This window comes from Halichoeres trimaculatus, unplaced genomic scaffold, assembly GCF_033239565.1.
Source record: "Halichoeres trimaculatus isolate MK-OKI-2021-1 unplaced genomic scaffold, fHalTri1.1 fHalTri1_scaffold_4, whole genome shotgun sequence".
In the NCBI taxonomy this organism is placed as follows: domain Eukaryota; kingdom Metazoa; phylum Chordata; class Actinopteri; order Labriformes; family Labridae; genus Halichoeres; species Halichoeres trimaculatus.
The window spans coordinates 2,554,124-2,572,109 of NW_027437182.1; the positions used below are offsets into that span (position 1 = coordinate 2,554,124).

Genomic DNA, 17,986 nt, shown 5'->3' on the forward strand with positions numbered 1-17,986 from the left:
TTTTAACTCTATATTTTACTCTTTAACATTTTTTAGCCTTTAGTTGTTTTACTCTTTAGCCTGTGTCAACCAACTGGACTGAAGTATAAACTCTGAGGCTGTCTACAAGAAAGGTCGAGCTGCCTCTACTTCCTGAGGAGGCTGAGCTCTTTTAACAGTTGCAGGATGATGCTGCGGATGTTTTATGAGTCTGTGGTGGCCACCGCTATCCTGTTTGCTGTGGCATGCGGGGGCAGCAGGCTGAGAGCATCGGAAACAGACTCGACAAACTCATCTGGAAGGTCAGTGACACTACTGGGGTGGAGCTGGGCTCTCTCACGGTGGTGTCTGAGAGGAGGATGCTGTCAAAGTTGCAAAGCATCTTGGACAACGTCTGGCATCCACTCAACAGTGTACTGGTCAGACACAGGAGCACATTCAGTGCAAGAGTGATCCCACCACGTAGCTTCACAGGAAGACACAGGAGGTCATTCCTCTCTATAACTCCTCCCTTTGAACTTTTCTTTGGACACTGGATTAAAAAAAGAGCTTCAGCTGTAGAGAGGGGGAGTAGGGCTAACTCGGCATCTTGATAAAAAACATGCTTCAGCTGCATTTGAGGACCGCTGTGATGACAAGAAATGTTAACAGACTGAATGTTACACAACGGAAGACCTTGATCGAGTGCAATAGTTCAAAATGCCAACAGAAAAGCACATGCAGACTCTGTTTTTACCAAAGTTCACGAAACATGACCCCCCTCCAATGACGTGGGACTTGAGCGTACCCTATGCCCATGTTCAGACCGATAATTGATTGATCTGTGCGTAGATGTGAGCGTGAATGTGTAAGTGCCTCTATTGGAGTTTCTCTCTTCTCTCTGGATTCTGCTTCCACTCAAATCTGTCTTTGGAAACCCTCATGAACACTTTGGATTGAAGAAGATTAGCTTGTGTCACCAATCAGTTTGGTTATGATCCAGAAATATCCCAAGTTTACATTAACCAGCAATTCACTAGCAAAGGACCACACATCAAATTGGCGTTTGAATAGTTAATTTACACAGTGTGAATAAGAACTACGATGATTGTATCATATAGGTGTTGTGGGGAAGCTTCAAAAAGGAGTCAGCCGTAGCTCTTGGAGTCTGGACTTTTACCCATCTGAGATCTGTTCAGTCGTTAGCCCCACTGCAGGTAGGTTCAGACCCCCCAGGTCTCTAAGGATTCAGACACTTTAGTGTCTCACATATCAACTCTTGGACAAGTTTGTTACAGCAACTTGAGCCTTCAAACCAAACCAATACAATACAATATAATACAGCTTTATTTATATAGCACATTTAAAAGAACCAACTGGGGTAGCCAAAGTGCTGCACAATATAAACAAAGCAAGGATATCAAATATCATATGAAATGGATATATGTCTATATGTTAAGCCTTTAAATTCGCCCTAACAACATGTGTACACAAACTCAGCTGGCGTGATATTTGAGCGTACCCTATGCTAACATGAAGATTGATTACTGATCGATCCGTGCGTGGATGTGAGCGTTTACCCGTTTTTGGATGAACACACATTTGATAAATGAGGCCAGTGTTTTCTAAAAAGAAAAAAAAGCAGGTAAAAAGGAGATCAAAAATGAAGAATAAATCCAGATGTCTTTGGGTCTTTTTCTTTATTTTCCTCTCTGACATGCTGGTTTTGGTTTCAATGGACAGAAAGAGCAACCAGACCAAGCAGCAGAGAAATCACACTCAGTTTGTCTGATGGAGCTGAACTACACAGGCTGGATCCACAACATTTAGGAGCAGTGAATCGAAAGTCTTCAACATGGATATATTTAGTGAACAATAGCTTGAGTTTCAGCTCAGTGTCACCTTCACAAAGGTTTGCAGATGCACAGCCACTGAATGGAAAGGTTACAGCTCCGTGAGTCACTGTAAATGAATAAAGAGAAGTTATTCTTTTCATTTCTTCAAATCCTTAAAATCTCCACTGGAGGGCAGCAGAGAAACATTCAGTAAGATAAACTGAACAGCTGCATCATTTAGACTTACTGTTTACAAAAATGCAGCGGTCCTCAATGCCCACACACTGTTGTTTCTCCAGATCAGACTGAGACCATGGATCATGGGTGGAACACTGCAGACCGTTTGGTTTCTGTTCGTCAAGATCTGAAACAGAAGAAAAAAAAATGTCTGACTCAAATTTCCCTGAAAAAATAAACTGGACAGGTTTGCAAAGAAATTTTTAAAGCTGTGCTTTCTGGCATAGAAAACAGAAAAATACACACAGGGGATATCTTTGTTGTTGCAGCGGTCTGTGGAACAGCACTGAAGAGAAGCAGTCGTCCTGGTCTTGTAAAAGCTCATTGAAAACGATTGGATGCCTTCATTGCAGAGGGAAGACGGTGCACAGATCCTTATGATCTTATTCACGTCCCTTTTATTGACTTGAGAAGCTTAACACACACAAAAAAACATGGGTCAGTGCAGGAGCATTACATCTTAAAGTGACTCAATAAAAAACTTAGACACATTTTTATTGTTCTCACATTGACAAGCAGCTGTTAAACACTGCACGTCAAGATCACAAGGCCATGGGTCTAAGTTGAAGGAATCCTGCACACACTGCAGAGCTTCAGCTGTAGAGGGGGGGAAAGGAGGACAAACGATGTGTCTTCATTATTAAAAAAAAAAGCAGCACATGGCAGAAAACTTTCATCTGGTGCAGCGGTCGATTCATGCATCAGTTCAAAACACCAACAGTGAAACATATTCACACTTTTTTTAGGATGGAAATGTTCAGTTTGAGGTAAGTCTGAGCTGAAAGTGGGCTGATAAGAAGAAACTTCAAACATGAAGTGTCACCAACAGCAGATTAGAGAAACTTAAAATACACATTTGTTGTCAGTTTGGCTCTTTCAAGAGACCAGACCGCCTTCCTTCTCTTCCTGGTTTTGTTCCCCCTGTGGGGATCCCACTCCTTCTGACCAGCAGTTCACAAAACCTGATCCCTATCTGAACAGGAAATGAATCAGACAAATCCCTCTGTTGTCTGTAAACCAAGTCTGGTTCTGAACCAAATCATTTCAGGTTGAATCAAAGCTCTAACACGTCTATAAAGTCTGATGGGAAAGTTCAGTTACCAGAGCTGAAGAGCATCCAGATGAGAGGGACACACAGAGTCAGCTTCATCACGACGAGTCTCTGAACAGACTGTGAAACTTCATCTGATACAGAGCCTCTGATTCAGAAGAGGAGGAGACCTCCCTCCGTGGGCGTCTCCAACAGGAACTCTCAAACTCTGCCAACAATGTTTATAATCCACGCCTGGAGTTGCAACAAACACGACAAAAACTGCAGTCAGAAGGAAAAAGTGTGAGACTTCATGAACAATGGAGAGAAGAAATGAAACAATGAAGTTGAGGAACTTTAATTTATCTGGATCGTGACTGAAGTAGATATTACAAAACGTTTCCACACCGTTTGTTGCCCCGAAGCACTGCAAGTCCGAACCTGCGCCTTATAGGATGAGAAGGTGTTGTTGTCTCCTATCAAAGTTTCTCTCTTCTCTCTGGATTCTGGTTTTGTGGCACGCAGATCTATTTTAACAGGACACATTTAGGACACGGTCACACTGGCAAACTGTGCCGTGCATAAGCACGCTTCAGCCCTAAAGCAGGTTTTGAATGGCCAAAACGGCATGATTCACTTCTTTGCTTTGGCATGCTTCAGAGAAGTGGGCTTTGGTTTACTTCATGCATGAGCACAAGCACGCGGACAGCACGTGTGATCCTTGACTTATGATTACTGCAAGCACATCCCTCGACAATCAATTTAAACGAAGCGGGGTGTTAGGACTTACCATAAGTCCCTAAAGTTGTAGCAGTGTTTTTGTGTTTCATTGTGCTGACTCTGATGAAATTGCGCTTTATGTAAACATACGCGTCACGATGATGTAGGCGGGCCATGTGCATGTGTGATACCCGCTAAAGTCTGGTTCATATAGGGGTTGTGTGACCGCTGGCCGTGCTGTCCATCCGGGGAACAGCGCTGCGGGGGGGGCAGGCAATTGTGCTTAAACACGGCACGGTTTGGATGGCCACTGTGACTGCTCCCAAACTCAGGAACCCTTGCCACTGTGACCGCTCCCAAACTCAGGACACCCCCAAGAATGCTAACATATGGGTGGAAGGCTATGAGCTTGTCACAGCTTTGGCTGCAACCTCAGTTCCCCTGTTTCTCCTCAGCGTCTCCATCCGCCTCCTTGCCACCTGAAACACCTGTCTCCCAGCTACAATCAAACCTGCAGTGTATGATCACCAGTCTTCCATTCACTCCTTGCCAGAATGTTTGCTAACCACCCGTGGTATTTCAGAGTTGGCCTGAAGCTGTATCAAGTTTTTAAGCTGCTCTTGTTGTGTAGCTTTGATGGTTAACATTGTAAAATGTAAAACAGTCAAATATTTAAGAGAAATCAAGTAAGGACACAATATACAGCATCATGGACACAATGAACATCAAACCATCCCACAAAGTCGGCCGCTTTATTAAGCAAGGCAAGTTTATTTTTAGAGCACAGTTGGTACATGAGTCAACTCTAGTTTCTTTACAGCTTCATTAAATTACAAGAAGGCAAAAATAATGATATATAGAGGAGAATGGGGTTAGTTATCTCACTTATCACTTTAGTGTGAATTGCTCATCATCAAAACATCTGTCACTAATTATTCTTACATCAAGTTGAACCCAGAGATGTTGGCTTGAAATGTGTATACCTCTCATTTTCTAACTTGGAATTGTTTTTCACAATGCTCTTTTAATGTGAAACATCTTTCAAAAAAGGTAAAAAAGATTAACTAAATTTGAAACTGAATTCATCTTTACACGAACTAAGCAAGGAACATGGACAGGAAACGAGTCGTTAGATGAACCCTCAGTTTGTAACATACAAATATATGTGACAACCAACTGCAACTGAAATTTTTTGCTAGCATCAAGGCCAACAACCTTGTAACAAAAAGTTTTCTCGCAAGTAATCTAAATTGAAGCTTTTTAAGGGTAACTATAGTTTTGTCCACTATTGTATAAAAGCCTAGAAGAAAACAACTGACATGAAAAACACAAAAAGTCTTCTCATATCAAGTTTAGCCATTGTAAGCCGCGTTTCCCTGGTGTGACACGGTTTGGTACAGTTAAGCCTGATCCCGTTTGTGTTTCTTTTGACCAATCAACGGTCTGCAGTGTTGTAGCTCCACCTTCCAAGGGCAGATCGGTTCAGTCTGGCACCCATACGAAAGGGTCCCAAAAAGTGGTACGGTTTGTCTCGGTTATTTGGGGATTTGTCCCAGGATAAGTCAGTGGAAACGCCACAAAATTCATGCTGAACCGGTCTGCTTGGTGTAAACGTGGCTTTACTTTAAAAAAGAAGACCAGGTGAGCTCTGATCCCAATTCTGTAACTTTTCATACCTCAATTTGGTGGCAAGATAAAATGAATGTGGCAACTCACCTGTGTGACATCTAACCCATTCTCCCGACTGTTGTGAATTACACGTGTTTATAGTTCACCATTCACCTATCTGACATGTTGGTTTTGGTTTCAGCAGACAAAGAGCAACCAGACCAAGCAGCTGAGAGTAAACACTCAGTTTGGATCTGAATTACACAGGCTGGTTCCACAACATTTAGGAGCTGAGAACTGTAGTCTATGATCATAGATTGATTGATAGGTCAAAGCCCTAAATTTCAGCTCAGTGTCACCTTCACAAAGGCTTGCAGACGCACAGCCATGGACTAGATGGGTTTCAGCTCCTTCAGTCACTGTAGACAAATAAAAAAAAGTTATTTTTTCCATTTCTTTCTAGCCTTAAAGCACCACTGGGGGGCAGCAGTAAAACATTTAGTAAGACAAGCTGGCTGCATCATGAAAACTTACTGTTTACAGTAAGGCAGCGATCCTCAATGCCCACACAGTCTAGGGTCTGGTTACAGGGTACAACCAATGGGTAACAGGTGACACACTGCAGGCCGTTTGGTTTCTGTTCTTGAGGAACTGATACAGAAACAGAAACAGAAAGACGTGACACAAATTCACCTGGGAATGTAAACTGGAAAGCATAGGGAAGATACTGTATGGAATGCCTCAAATACATCAGATCAGACCGCGGTCCGGCTTCACTCCGTTGTATGACGACTGCTTGTGAACTTGCAGTCAGCTGGAGTCCTGAGACCAAGGAGTTCCCAGGCTTCCCACCCCATTGATAAGTCTCTCTTCATTCATGTTGGGCTGTAAAACCCCAAACCTTTTGAATCATAGTCTGGCTCCACTCATTGCCCCTCATTTATTAAACGTGTGTACGCTCCTGTCTACGCATAGTTTGGCATTTATTTATCTGAACGTGGGTGTGGGTACGCTCTAATATTGCGCCAGGTCTGAGTTCGTGTACGCAAGTTTCATGCCAGTGGGCAGGGCGGTGCAGCGAGGAAAATCCGTCTGGAGGAGAGTTATTAGATCATAAGAGCGCAAAACATTTTCAGAAACAAAAACTGATGTTCTTAGATGAATATTTAGATCCTTGAATTAGATATGGCACCAAGAATGTTTCTAACATTTCACTCTTCTTCTGCCAATCTATAAAATACATCGCTGTGAAAGAGCAGCAGCAGTGCTGTCAGCTGATTTCTCCGTATAAAAGATGTGTTTCCTCTATTAGTTTACTTAAAAAGATTAAAATTAAGAATAGAGATGCTGCAGAGTCTGCAGCTTCTTTCAGAGCTCAAACACATTGTTCAAAGCCAACTTTCCGAACTTACTTTCTGAACCTGAACGGAAACATTTAATAATATTGTGGCTTCTAATAGTCAAATATCACAGATTAATTAAACATGGTATAAACCAAGGATGTGTAAATCAAATGTTTGTAACTCTACTATATTATTATTATGTTTTAAGAGTTCTTCTGCTTCCTCTCTACCTCTGTTGATATGGCGTTGTCGAATACCAGCACGGAGGAGTCCCCTTTTTTCTGTAATGCATCTACTCCATGTCATAAATTCAGTGGGTTCGGCCAGCTGAACCTTGAATATTTAGGAGCGTGTTATGTAAATTATGATTGTTTTCAGCTGCCACATTTATCAACACCTGATCAGGCGCACGCCGTAATTGGCCGTGATTGGCCCTGGTACGCACGTTTCATAAATCACAGATGAACATTGTGGTTAGCTTGTTTTTACACTCAGATCTGCCAATTCCTATGCAAGATTGATAAATGAGGGCCAGTATGTCCATTTGTCGTCTTAGTCAAGCTAAATACGATCTGGTTTTGACACGGCTTGTTTTATTTTGAAATTCACTGGGTGTTTTCAGGTAGTTTCCATGCACAACTTCCCTACCTGCTCAGTCAGAATCAGAATCAGAATACTTGATTGATGCCAGAGGGGAAATTTCATTTCATTTACATCCTTTTTAAGACATTTAAGAAAACAAACATGGGGAAACACAGAAATGTGATGAACCTAGGAGCTGCCAGCTACCCAGCGCCCCTTTACAATAGATATGACAAAAACAACATTGGGAGAACAGAGGGGGGAAAAAAAAAATCAATTCTAGACCACTCTCAACAGGGTGCGTAGTTTGAGATTGAGAAAAAAGAAACAGACATGAAACTCGTGCCAGCCAATCATAATGAACCCCTGTCGTTCAGCTGTGACATTTGAGAATATGAAGCTCTGTTTCCAAGTGTAAACATGAAACTGCAGTTTTCCAAAATCTTGTTTTTATGTTGTTCTGTAAAAGAAGTCATGGTCGTTCAATATTTCTAGAAAATGATAGGTTTAATTAGTAAATGTTGTATCATGCATGTTTGCATAAACATTTGCTTATGAAAATATTGATAACTATGTTTATTAAAGTTAGACTCAAGAGAGTTTGCAAAGCAAGTTTTAAAGCCGTGCTTTCCTGGCAGACAACAGAAAAATCTACTTACAAGGGATGTCTTTGTTGTTGCAGCCGTCTGTAGAACAGCACTGAAGAGATGCAGCTATCTTCACATCATTGAAGCTCAGTGAAAGTAATTTAGTGTCTTCACTACAGAGGGAAGAGGGTGCACAGGTTCTGCTGGTGGTATTGTCACCCATCCGATTAAAACCTTGGCAAAATTAAAGGGAACATGAATCAATGATAGAGAAGGTTTCATCTTTAATCGACTGATAAAAGACCCAAAAACACGTTTTTTTTGGCTCTTACGCTGCACAGCAATTGTTAAACACTGCACATCAGTAGAGTTACAGGGCTGTGGGTCTGAACCATGAGAATCCTGCACACACTCCAGAGCTCCAGCTGTAGAAAGGGGAGAGAAGGACAAATTGTCCTGATTCAAACCCTGACATGCTTTGGCAGGGTTACAGGAAAAAAAAAGTAAACAGACTATGAACTTTGCACAACAGAAAACCTTCATCTGGTGCAGCGCTCGATTCTCAAAACAGTTCAAAATGTCAACAGAGAAACACATGCAGACTTTGTTTTAGGATATAAATGTTAAGTTTGAAGTTAATTTAAGCTGCAAGTGGGCTGATAAGAAGAAACTTCAGACTTAAAGTGCCACCAACAACAGATTCATTTTTAAATCACTAAATCATACAAAAAAATTGGTCTCTGATTTTTCAGTTATTTTTTTGAGCCTATTTAGGAGACCACTACTTTCAGGTTTTGTTACCCCTCTGGAGACTCAACTCCACACAACCAGCAAATTTATAAAACTTAATCCTTCACCGAACAAGAAATTAATCAGAGTAATCCCTCTGCTGTCAGTAAACTAAGTCTGGTTCTGATCCAAATTATTTCAGGTTGAATCAAAGCTCTAACACTTTCATAACGTCTGATGGGAAAGAGTTGAGTTACCAGAGCTGAGGAGCATCCAGATGAGAGGGACACACAGAGTCAGCTTCATCATGATGAGTCTCTGAACAGACTGTGAAACTTCATCTGATACAGAGCCTCTAATTCAGAGGAGGAGGAGACCTCCCTCTGTGGGCGTCTCCAACAGGAACTCTCAAACTCTGCCAACAATTTTTATAATCCACGCCTGGAGTTGCAACAAATATGACAAAAACTGGAATAAGAAGGAAAAAGTGTGAGACTTCATGCTTTATGCTTCTGGGTTTGTTCCACGCAGATCTGTCCCTGCAGTCCACAAGAACTCAGGAAGTCTTTAAAACCCCCATGAATGCTTACTTTTTGAATGGAAGGCTACTAGCCTGTCACCAATCCAACCTATCCCAAGGCTATGGGAAAATGCTTTTATAACTCACTTGTCTCTGACACAATTAGATCTTCCCACTTTCCAGTGAGTGCAGGTTTCTTTTTCCCCGCACTGACTTCCTTGGTTTAAACAATAATGCTCTAATAAACAAGTATCCACTACCTCTGCTTTTGATTCTCTCCATGGTGCCACCGTTTTCTCAAAAGTCTCCCAATTTTCACATCAAATGGAACCAGTGTCTTACAGTAGTCTGTGTCCTCCAACCAATCCCCCTTCACTCCCTGGGTCATTGCTGATGATCAAGCCTTTGCCTCCTTGTTACTTGGCACACCCAGCTACAATCAAGCCTGCAGTATATGAACACCCGTCTTTCATCCACTCCTTGCCAGATTGTCTGTTAACCACCTGTGATATTTCAGTAGGCCTCAAGAACTAGGAATCTGGATAATTTCAACAAAGGACTACCTGCCCCCCCTGGACAGTTCCCCCCCTCTGCAACCCCACCCGTACTGACTATCCGTGAAGAGGATGTGTGCCAGCAGTTCCAGAGACAAAAGATCAAGAAGGCTCCAGGACCTGATGGTGTCTCCCCCTCATGTCTGAGGGCCTGCGCGGACCAGCTGGTCCCCATCTTCACCCGGATCTTCAACAGATCTCTGAAGCTGTGTGAGGTGCCCTCCTGCTTCAAACGCTCCACCATCATCCCAGTCCCGAAGAAACCCTCCATAACAGGACTGAATGACTACAGGCCCGTCGCCCTGACATCTGAAGTCATGAAGTCTTTTGAACGTCTGGTGCTGAGCTACTTGAAGGACATCACAGGACCCCTGCTGGACCCCCAGCAGTTTGCCTACCGGGCAAACAGGTCAGCTGAGGATGCAGTCAACATGGGACTGCATTACATCCTACAGCACCTGGACTCTGCAGGGACGTACGTGAGGATACTGTTTGTGGACTTCAGCTGGGCGTTCAACACCATCATCTCCAACATCCTCCACCACAAGCTCTCCCACCTTTCTGTGCCAGCCCCCACCTGTCAGTGGATCTCCAGCTTCCTGACTGGCAGGACCCAGCAGGTGAGGCTGAGGTCCATCACATTCAGCACACGGACAGTCAACACCGGCGCCCCCCAGGGGTGTGTGCTCTCCCCACTGCTCTTCTCCCTCTACACTAATGACTGCACCTCAGGGAACCCTCTGTGAAACTCCTGAAGTTTGCGGACGACACCACCACCATCATCAGTCACATCCAGGATGGTGACGAGGCCGCTTACAGACAGGAGGTGGAACAGCTGGTCCTCTGGTGTGGTCAGAACCACCTGGAGCTGAATCCGCTCAAGACTATGGAGATGACAGTGGACTTCAGGAAAAAAAACCCTCCTCACCATTCTTAACAACACCGTGTCTACTATAGACTTCTTCCGGTTCCTGGGATCCACCATCTCCCGGGATCTGAAGTGGACCTCCCAAATAGGCTGTTTTCGAATTCGCCTACTATATACTGCTTATGAAAGTAGTATGTAGTAGGCACTGCCTACTACATACTAATTTCATAAGCAGTATGTAGTATGACTGTTCAGTTGGATTAAGTTTTGTAGTATGCTACTCTGGTCTTCAGTTTGAAGAAAACGGAAGTTGGCTACTGCTGACTTTTTTTCCCCAAAAAACTTTATTGAAAATGTACAAAATAAACCACGAGTAACTTATCTGCAAATATATTGCCAGTGAGAGCATTTTATATTAACTTTCAGTGGTGGAGATGATGAGGATTTAAAGATAAAAAAGAAATGTCTCTTACATTTCTATTCCTCTGCTACTCCGGTTGTTGTTGCTCTGCTCTCTGCCATTTTCACTTCTGATATGGGACCAGGCGCGTTGCATTGTGGGTAACAGTAGGCGAAGCAGACTGGTCTGATGCATACTGTGGATTTTTTCTGATTCAGTACGTCATCAGGGTGTTTTTCTCATACTGCATACTGCATACTGCATACTGCATTTTGGTTGAATCAGTAGGCACTGCTAGTATAGTATGCGAAGAAGGCACAGCAGAGGTTGTACTTCCTCAGACAGCTCAGGAAGTTCAACCTGCCCCAGGACCTGCTCATCATTTTTTACACCTCCATCATCCAGTCTGTCCTGTGCTCCTCCATCTCGGTTTGGTTTTCCTCAGCCTCCAAACACGACAGGCACAGACTGCAACGAACTGTCAGGGCTGCAGAAAAAATCATCGGAGCCAGCCTGCCCTCCATCCAGGACTTGTACAGGTCCAGGACCAGGAAGCGGGCTGGTAACATCTCTGCAGACCCTTCACACCCCGGACACAAACTGTTTAAACTGCTTCCCTCTGGCTGGCGTTACAGAGCTCTGTGCGTCAAGACGTCCAGACACAGGAACAGTTTCTTCCCCCAGGCTGTCACTCTGATGAACACTTAACCTGCCATAAAACAACTCATATACCTCATGTATAGCTACAACCTGTTTGTTTCTGTTTCTATTGCACGTTCATCTTCCATTCCCTGTAGCAAATTGCACATTTTTTATGACATTTATTCAGTGCACTATTTCTTATTTCTTAAATCTTAACTTAAATTGTGTCTATATTTTGTATTTACTCTGTGCAAAGTTCTTTATTTAATATTGTAATTATTATTATTCTTCTCTACTACTTAAGCTCTATTTTTTCTACTTTTGTAATTCTATTCACAACGTTTGTACTGAGAGAGTGCAGTTTAAACCGGAGTCAAGTTCCTTGTATTCTTGAAAATACTTGGCGAATAAAGGTGATTCTGATTCTGATTCTGATTCTGATAATTTAGCGTCTTTTTGTAACCTAGCCTGGGAGTTCAAGAGCTGAATCTTATGCATTGAAGCTGCTCTTGTGGTGTAGCTTTGATGGTTAACATAGTAAAATGTGAAATAGTCAAATGTTAAAGAGGAAACAAGTGAGGACACAATACACAGCATCTTGGACACAACGAACATTAAACCATGGCACATAATAGGCCGCTTTATTAGGCAAGGCAAGTTTATTTTTAGAGTGCAATAGGCACACGATTCATTTCTAGTAGCTTTACAGCTTCATTAAATTACAAGAAGGCAATAATTAAAAAAGCTATGATATATGGGGGGAATGGGGATAATTGTCACACTTACCACTTTAGTGTAAATTTATTATCATCAAAACGTCTTTCAAAAATTATTCTTACGTTAAACTGAAACTGTAGGCGTTAGCATTTTATGGCATTTCCACTGACTGATCCCGGGACAGATCCCTAAATAACCAAGACTAACTGTCACACTTAATGGCACCCTTCTGTAGGGGTTCCAGACTAAACCAATTCGATCTCGGAAGGTGGAGTTACAACACTGCAGACTGTTGATTAGGCAAAAGAATCATCACTTACCCCGCGGCTGCGACTGCATTTCTCTACACAGTCTTCTCTGAGACAAAGCTTGATGGCACTTTATATCAAAGAGCCACATGCTGATCACAGAAAGGACGAATTGCTGGATGTCTTCCATCGTTGCTCTTTTGTTTACCCAGTTGCGGTTTTCTTCTTCGTTGGATTTAAGCGAGGTTCACTGTGTCGCGCTGCTGTGGCGTCACGCTATTGTTTAACAGATGCAGCTCTTGGCATCTGGCTCTTTTCAAACTGATCTGTGTTGATGTTGAATGGATGTCGAGAGGAACCCAGTGTCAATGTAAACACTTGAATAGTTGGAAATCTGGGTACACACCCATATTTTTGTTAACAGGAAATGATACACACAATTGGACGAAAAGTGGATCTTCTCTTATCTTTTATAAAATCAAATGATTTGCCAACTGTCTTCAACTAGGGCAGGCACATTTCAATATCTAACCATAATCTGAAACCCTTACCCAGAAAACAACCAAAAATTACACCTGTGATTTTGTCTGTCATAAAATATTGGTCAAAAAATGTCCAATGAAATTCAAAATTGTAGGGTGAGGTTTTCCAGGAGGTTCCCTGGAATTTTGACACAATCTGCACCTGCGTCACTTTCATGGTGTACTGGATTAATTATTTGCAGTCGTACGCACAGTTAACGCTATGGTGGAATGGGCTGTTATGTACGTTAGGACTAATGGTTTGTTTAATGCTAAATACAGGCCCTGTGATTGGATCAACCTTTGGAAATGTGCGTCAATTTATCTGCAAGTCGTGAGGCTCTGAATAGGGTAGATGATACACAACTCATCAAAGTCTCAAGGTCAGTTAAAAAATTACACAAATTTACGTCTTGCACTGTTAGATCTTGAAAGGGTTCTAAGTAGAACTTCATAAAAGCACTATAACATATCCATACCAGGACTCTACCTCAGCTCTTTCTTTGCATGAAAAATATTTATCTTTAATTTGTTGCACCCTGTAAATAATTTGCACTACTTTGCCATATACATCTTGTATCTTAGGCTGTCATGGCACTGCTACTGTATGGCACTGGGTTTATAGGTTGTTTTCATGTTTATTCTGATCTATTCTGATTTATTCTGATCATATTTCATTTCCTTATATTTTCACGTTTAAATTTCTCTCTACATTTTTTATTATCCTGACAGTTTCATACTTTTTTAAATCTTAGAGTGATTCTGTAATAAAGGGTACATTTCATGTCTGTGGGATATACTTATCAATTTTACGAAGTATTAATTTCAAGCAATGACCAATTTTACAATGGGTCATTTGGGTGATATTTCACTTTTATCTAATACAGAAAGTTAACATGTTCATCATTAATTTAGCCAAAAATGCAAATCATGTTTTGGAATTTGCATTTTTTGCGCTGTCCTATTCCTAAAATGTAAAGTTTGCTCTTATTTGTTTAGAATAATCATCAAAACATGACAAAGGTGTTTTTAAAACTATTTTTAATAGTGCCATCTGTGTTACCAATTGAAAAAAAAAAAAATCAGGAATGGTTTGCTCCAAAGTCACATGACCCAAATCAGCTGAGGTCCCATGCTTTTTGGTGGGAACCTTGAAGAAAGTGTGGCATATTTCAACTCATCAGTATTTTATCAGAGTAACTGTACATGGGGCGCATTAACTGTTCATCAACTTTGTCATTAACATTTTCTGCTGTTCTTACTATAAATGTATGAAAAAAAACTGAGAAGCAAATGAGCAGAAATATGAGGTGATGGAGGTCAGGTGGTGCCCTGTTCAAGGTCAAAAGTTAGCATAAGGGCCAAAAAAACGAGGGAATGTCGACTGTGTTAGCATTACAAAATTTAATGGTGTCGAGATGGGTTTGTCCTGTCAACTGTGTTACCCTGTCAGCCGTGTTACATGTGTTTTCAACCGTTACTTGTAATCTTTGAGCCATAATTCTTTTACATTTTGTCTAAACTGTCATATGAGTAATGAAGGACATTCCTGGGAACTTAGTTTTGCATAGAAATGTTGAATTACTTTCAGTTCAGTATAATATGGGCTTATGTTGGAAAAAATAATCACATCTTTGTAACACAGCTAACAAAATAACAAAATTATGCTCAAATTTTTTTGTGTGATGTAAATATTTAAAAATTCATAGAGCTTAAGCTTGCAAACTAATGAACTAATGTACTGTCAGAAGAGAAGAACAGTATTTTGATTTGTCTGTGTCTCCCTGCAGCAGCAAATTCAGACAGTAAATTTAACTCACAGAAACAGACTCTTATCTTTGATTGTCACTCAGAGGAACTTTGTTCACTTGGTAAGTCTTGGTAAGTGTTCACTTTGTTTCATAACCAGCCTCACAGCTTAAAGTTAAAGACAACAAATTAACAAATCATAAGCAAAGAACATAAAACAGTGAAAAGATGATTCACATGTTTTTAATCTGCTTTTGTTGTGACGCTGCTTTGATGGTTTAATAGGAATAATAATCCAGTGTGTAAAAAAGACACAACACACAACATCATAGACAAAACAACCATGAAACCACCACACAGAGTAGGTCTCTTCATTAGTGCTGTGAGTTACACCTGTGTCTGTAGTCCACCATTAGCCAAGACAGAAAGAGCAACCAGAGCAAGTGGTATAGAAATCACACTGAGTTTGTCTGATGGAGCTGAGTTACACAGACTGCCTCTGCAACATTTAGGAGCAGTGAATCCCAATTCATCAACCAGGAAATATTGAGCGAACAAAAGCTTCAGTTTTATCTCTGTGTGACCTTCACAGAGGTTTGAGGATGCGCAGCCATGGAGTGGACGGGCTACACCCCGGTGTGTCCCTGTAGATGAATGAAAGAAATAACTCTTTCAATTTTTTTTGTAGTCTCAAAATCACCACTGGAGGGCAGCAGAGCATTCAGTGAGAGAAGCTGAATAGTTGTATGAAGACTTACCATCGACAGCAATACAGCGGTCCGCAATGCCCATACACTGAAGTGTCTGGTTACAGGATCGATCTGGAGAACAGGTGAAGCACTGCAGACCGTTTGGTTCCAGTTTAACAGCAGCTGAAACTGAAAGAGAAAGACGTGTGACATAATTCTATATGTTGTTTATTAGTGCAGGTGTGTAGTGTGTGTCTGTGTGCATGTTTTGAAGTTTGCTAAGAAAGTTGTAAAGCTGTACTATTCTGGCAGAGGAAACAGAAAAATCTGCTTACAGGGGATAGGTTTGTTGTTGCAGCCATCAGTGGAGCAGCAGTGAAGAGATGCAGTGATCTTGGAAGTAAAATAGCTCATTGAAAATAGTTGGGTGCCTTCATTGCAGAGGGAAGACGGTGCACAGATCCTTCTGATGGAAAAGAGCTTCATCGAATCTTCTATAAAATTTAACCACAAAATACATGGACCCATGAGGGAGATTTTATCTTACATTGGCAATCAGTGACTAACAGACGTGTTTATTGTTCTCACCTTGATAAGAAACTGTTGCACAGTGAACATCAGGAGAGTTACAGGGCTCTGGGTCTTTACTGATATCTTCATTAGACCGATGGTCTTCCTGCACACACTTTAGAGCTCCAGCTGTTAGAGAGGGGCGAGAAGGACAAACTGTGTATTAATATGGCAGCATCACAAGACTGCTGCACTAGAAAGAAAATGTCGATAAATGCTACACAAAACGACTTAAAGTGCAGCAGTCATTTCAAGCAACAGTTTAAAATCCCAACAGAGGAACACATGCAGACTTTATTTAACCTAAAACAGTTCACAAAACCTGAATCTTTAACAGGAAATGAATAAGACAAATCCCTCTGTTGTCAGTAATCCAAGTCTGGTTCTGATCCAAATAATTTCAGGTTGAATCAAAGCTCTAACACTTGCATAAAGCCTGATGGGAAAGAGTTGAGTTACCAGAGCTGAAGAGCATCCAGATGAGAGGGACACACAGAGTCAGCTTCATCACGATGAGTCTCTGAACAGACTGTGAAACTTCATCTGATACAGAGCCTCTGATTCAGAAGAGGAGGAGACCTCCCTCTGTGGGCGTCTCCAACAGAAACTATCAAACTCTGCAATCAATCTTAATAATCCACGCCTGGAGTCACAAAAGATACGACAAAAACTGGAATAAAAGGAAAAGTGTGAGACTTCATGAACCATGGAGAGAAAAAAATGAAACAATGAAGTTTAACCTCAAAGTCAGAAAGTTTGTTTATCTGGATCATGACTGAAGTTGTTTCTGTGGCAACCCTGTTTGTTGCCTCAAGCATTGCAAGTCAGAACCTGCTTCTGATAGGGCAAGAAGCTGTTAGTGTCTTTGATAGTAGTTTTCATTTTTTTAAATTTGCATTTTCATTTGAAATATGTCTGGTATTTGGCAAACCATTTCTTGAAAATCTGAATTATGTCACACAATAAGATATCTTTAAGATGAAAATGAAAATCACACATTTGGCATTTGGCAATGCGCCTATAATATCTAAATTAAAATGTATTGCCTTTATTGTATTTTTATTTGAATCATGTCCTAAATAGGCTTCCATACAAACTGAGCTCACCTTCTCATCCCACAAATACATGTTTGTAACAAATATGGCCCTCTGTTTTATAGAAGAATAAACAGGTGAGCACTGCAAGTCAGAACCTGCATCTGATTGCACAAGAAGCCGTCTTTTTTTTAGTGTCCAGTGTGTCTCTTTTAAAAGTTCTCTGTTTTCTGGAGAGAAAAAAAAAAAAAAAACTTATCGTGAATCATATAAACATCATTGGAGATCAGTTCAGTCATCAGTCCCACTGTAAGGTTCAAACCTCCCAGGTCTCTGAGAATTCAGCCCACTTTAAAGTCTCACAAATTAACCCTTGAACAAGTTTGTTCCAGCAACCTGAGCCTTAAAACCAATCCACTCCTCACCAGACTGTCCACTTACCACATGGTCTTCCAGAGTCAGTCTTTCTTGGAACCAGGATCATTTTGGACCTTTGTAGCCAACTCTAGGGGTCAATTTTGTTTAGTGCCTGACCATCAGCCTGCCCTCCCCCCTCTACCTGAAATTCATCCTGTTAAAGGTAGGGTCTATAGGAATTGTTGTTAGTTGTTAGTCAACACAACATTCAAACTGGACTCCTCCTTGTGGCTTAGTGCCAGCAGCAGCACCCACCCACAGCCTTCAACCTTGGCTACGTGAACACACTCACTAACCCAACAACCGCCTGCAGCATCACATCCAGTTTCCAGCTAAAAACACAACAATTGCATGGAAAATTATGTGCCTTGTATTTTCACTTGGTGTCACTGTGACTGCAGTTCAATGATCGACGTATAGATTTGTTT

At 41.4% G+C, this 17,986-nt stretch overlaps 3 protein-coding genes and 1 long non-coding RNA gene across 4 annotated transcripts in view; 1 reads left to right on the forward strand and 3 right to left on the reverse strand.

The window, feature by feature from the left end:
- The window catches only part of LOC141789418 (uncharacterized), a 71,158-nt gene that overhangs the window by 6,071 nt on the left and 47,101 nt on the right, over positions 1-17,986 (forward strand). The window lies entirely within an intron of this gene.
- LOC141789420 (uncharacterized) lies at positions 1,465-3,289 on the reverse strand. Its single transcript, XR_012598209.1, has 5 exons — positions 3,132-3,289; positions 2,538-2,627; positions 2,277-2,444; positions 2,041-2,157; positions 1,465-1,920 (listed from the first exon to the last, which is right to left on the reverse strand). It is a non-coding gene; the product is annotated as an uncharacterized LOC141789420 (long non-coding RNA).
- On the reverse strand, positions 4,532-8,945 carry LOC141789377 (phospholipase A2 inhibitor gamma subunit B-like). Its single transcript, XM_074668767.1, has 5 exons — positions 8,887-8,945; positions 8,233-8,325; positions 7,973-8,134; positions 5,923-6,039; positions 4,532-5,807 (listed from the first exon to the last, which is right to left on the reverse strand). Exons 1-5 carry the CDS (start codon positions 8,936-8,938, stop codon positions 5,632-5,634), a joined length of 600 nt encoding a protein of 199 aa, XP_074524868.1. The 5' UTR covers positions 8,939-8,945; the 3' UTR covers positions 4,532-5,631.
- Positions 15,222-16,665, reverse strand: LOC141789375 (phospholipase A2 inhibitor 31 kDa subunit-like). Its single transcript, XM_074668766.1, has 5 exons — positions 16,567-16,665; positions 16,126-16,236; positions 15,873-16,031; positions 15,607-15,726; positions 15,222-15,492 (listed from the first exon to the last, which is right to left on the reverse strand). The coding sequence occupies exons 1-5, from the start codon at positions 16,613-16,615 to the stop codon at positions 15,236-15,238; spliced, it is 696 nt and encodes a 231-aa protein (XP_074524867.1). The 5' UTR covers positions 16,616-16,665; the 3' UTR covers positions 15,222-15,235.

Coding starts and splice junctions, on each gene's coding strand:
- LOC141789377 (XM_074668767.1), bottom strand. CDS start 8,938: ATGATGAAGCTGACTCTGTGTGTCCCTCTCATCTGGATGCTCCTCAGC. Junction 8,326..8,886: donor CTGGATGCTCCTCAGCTCTG/GTAACTCAACTC, acceptor CCCTTTCTACAG/CTGGAGCTCTGGAGTGTGTG. Junction 8,135..8,232: donor TTTAACAATTGCTGTGCAGC/GTAAGAGCCAAA, acceptor AATTTTGCCAAG/GTTTTAATCGGATGGGTGAC.
- LOC141789375 (XM_074668766.1), bottom strand. CDS start 16,615: ATGAAGCTGACTCTGTGTGTCCCTCTCATCTGGATGCTCTTCAGCTCT. Junction 16,237..16,566: donor CTGGATGCTCTTCAGCTCTG/GTAACTCAACTC, acceptor CCTCTCTAACAG/CTGGAGCTCTAAAGTGTGTG. Junction 16,032..16,125: donor TGCAACAGTTTCTTATCAAG/GTGAGAACAATA, acceptor TAAATTTTATAG/AAGATTCGATGAAGCTCTTT.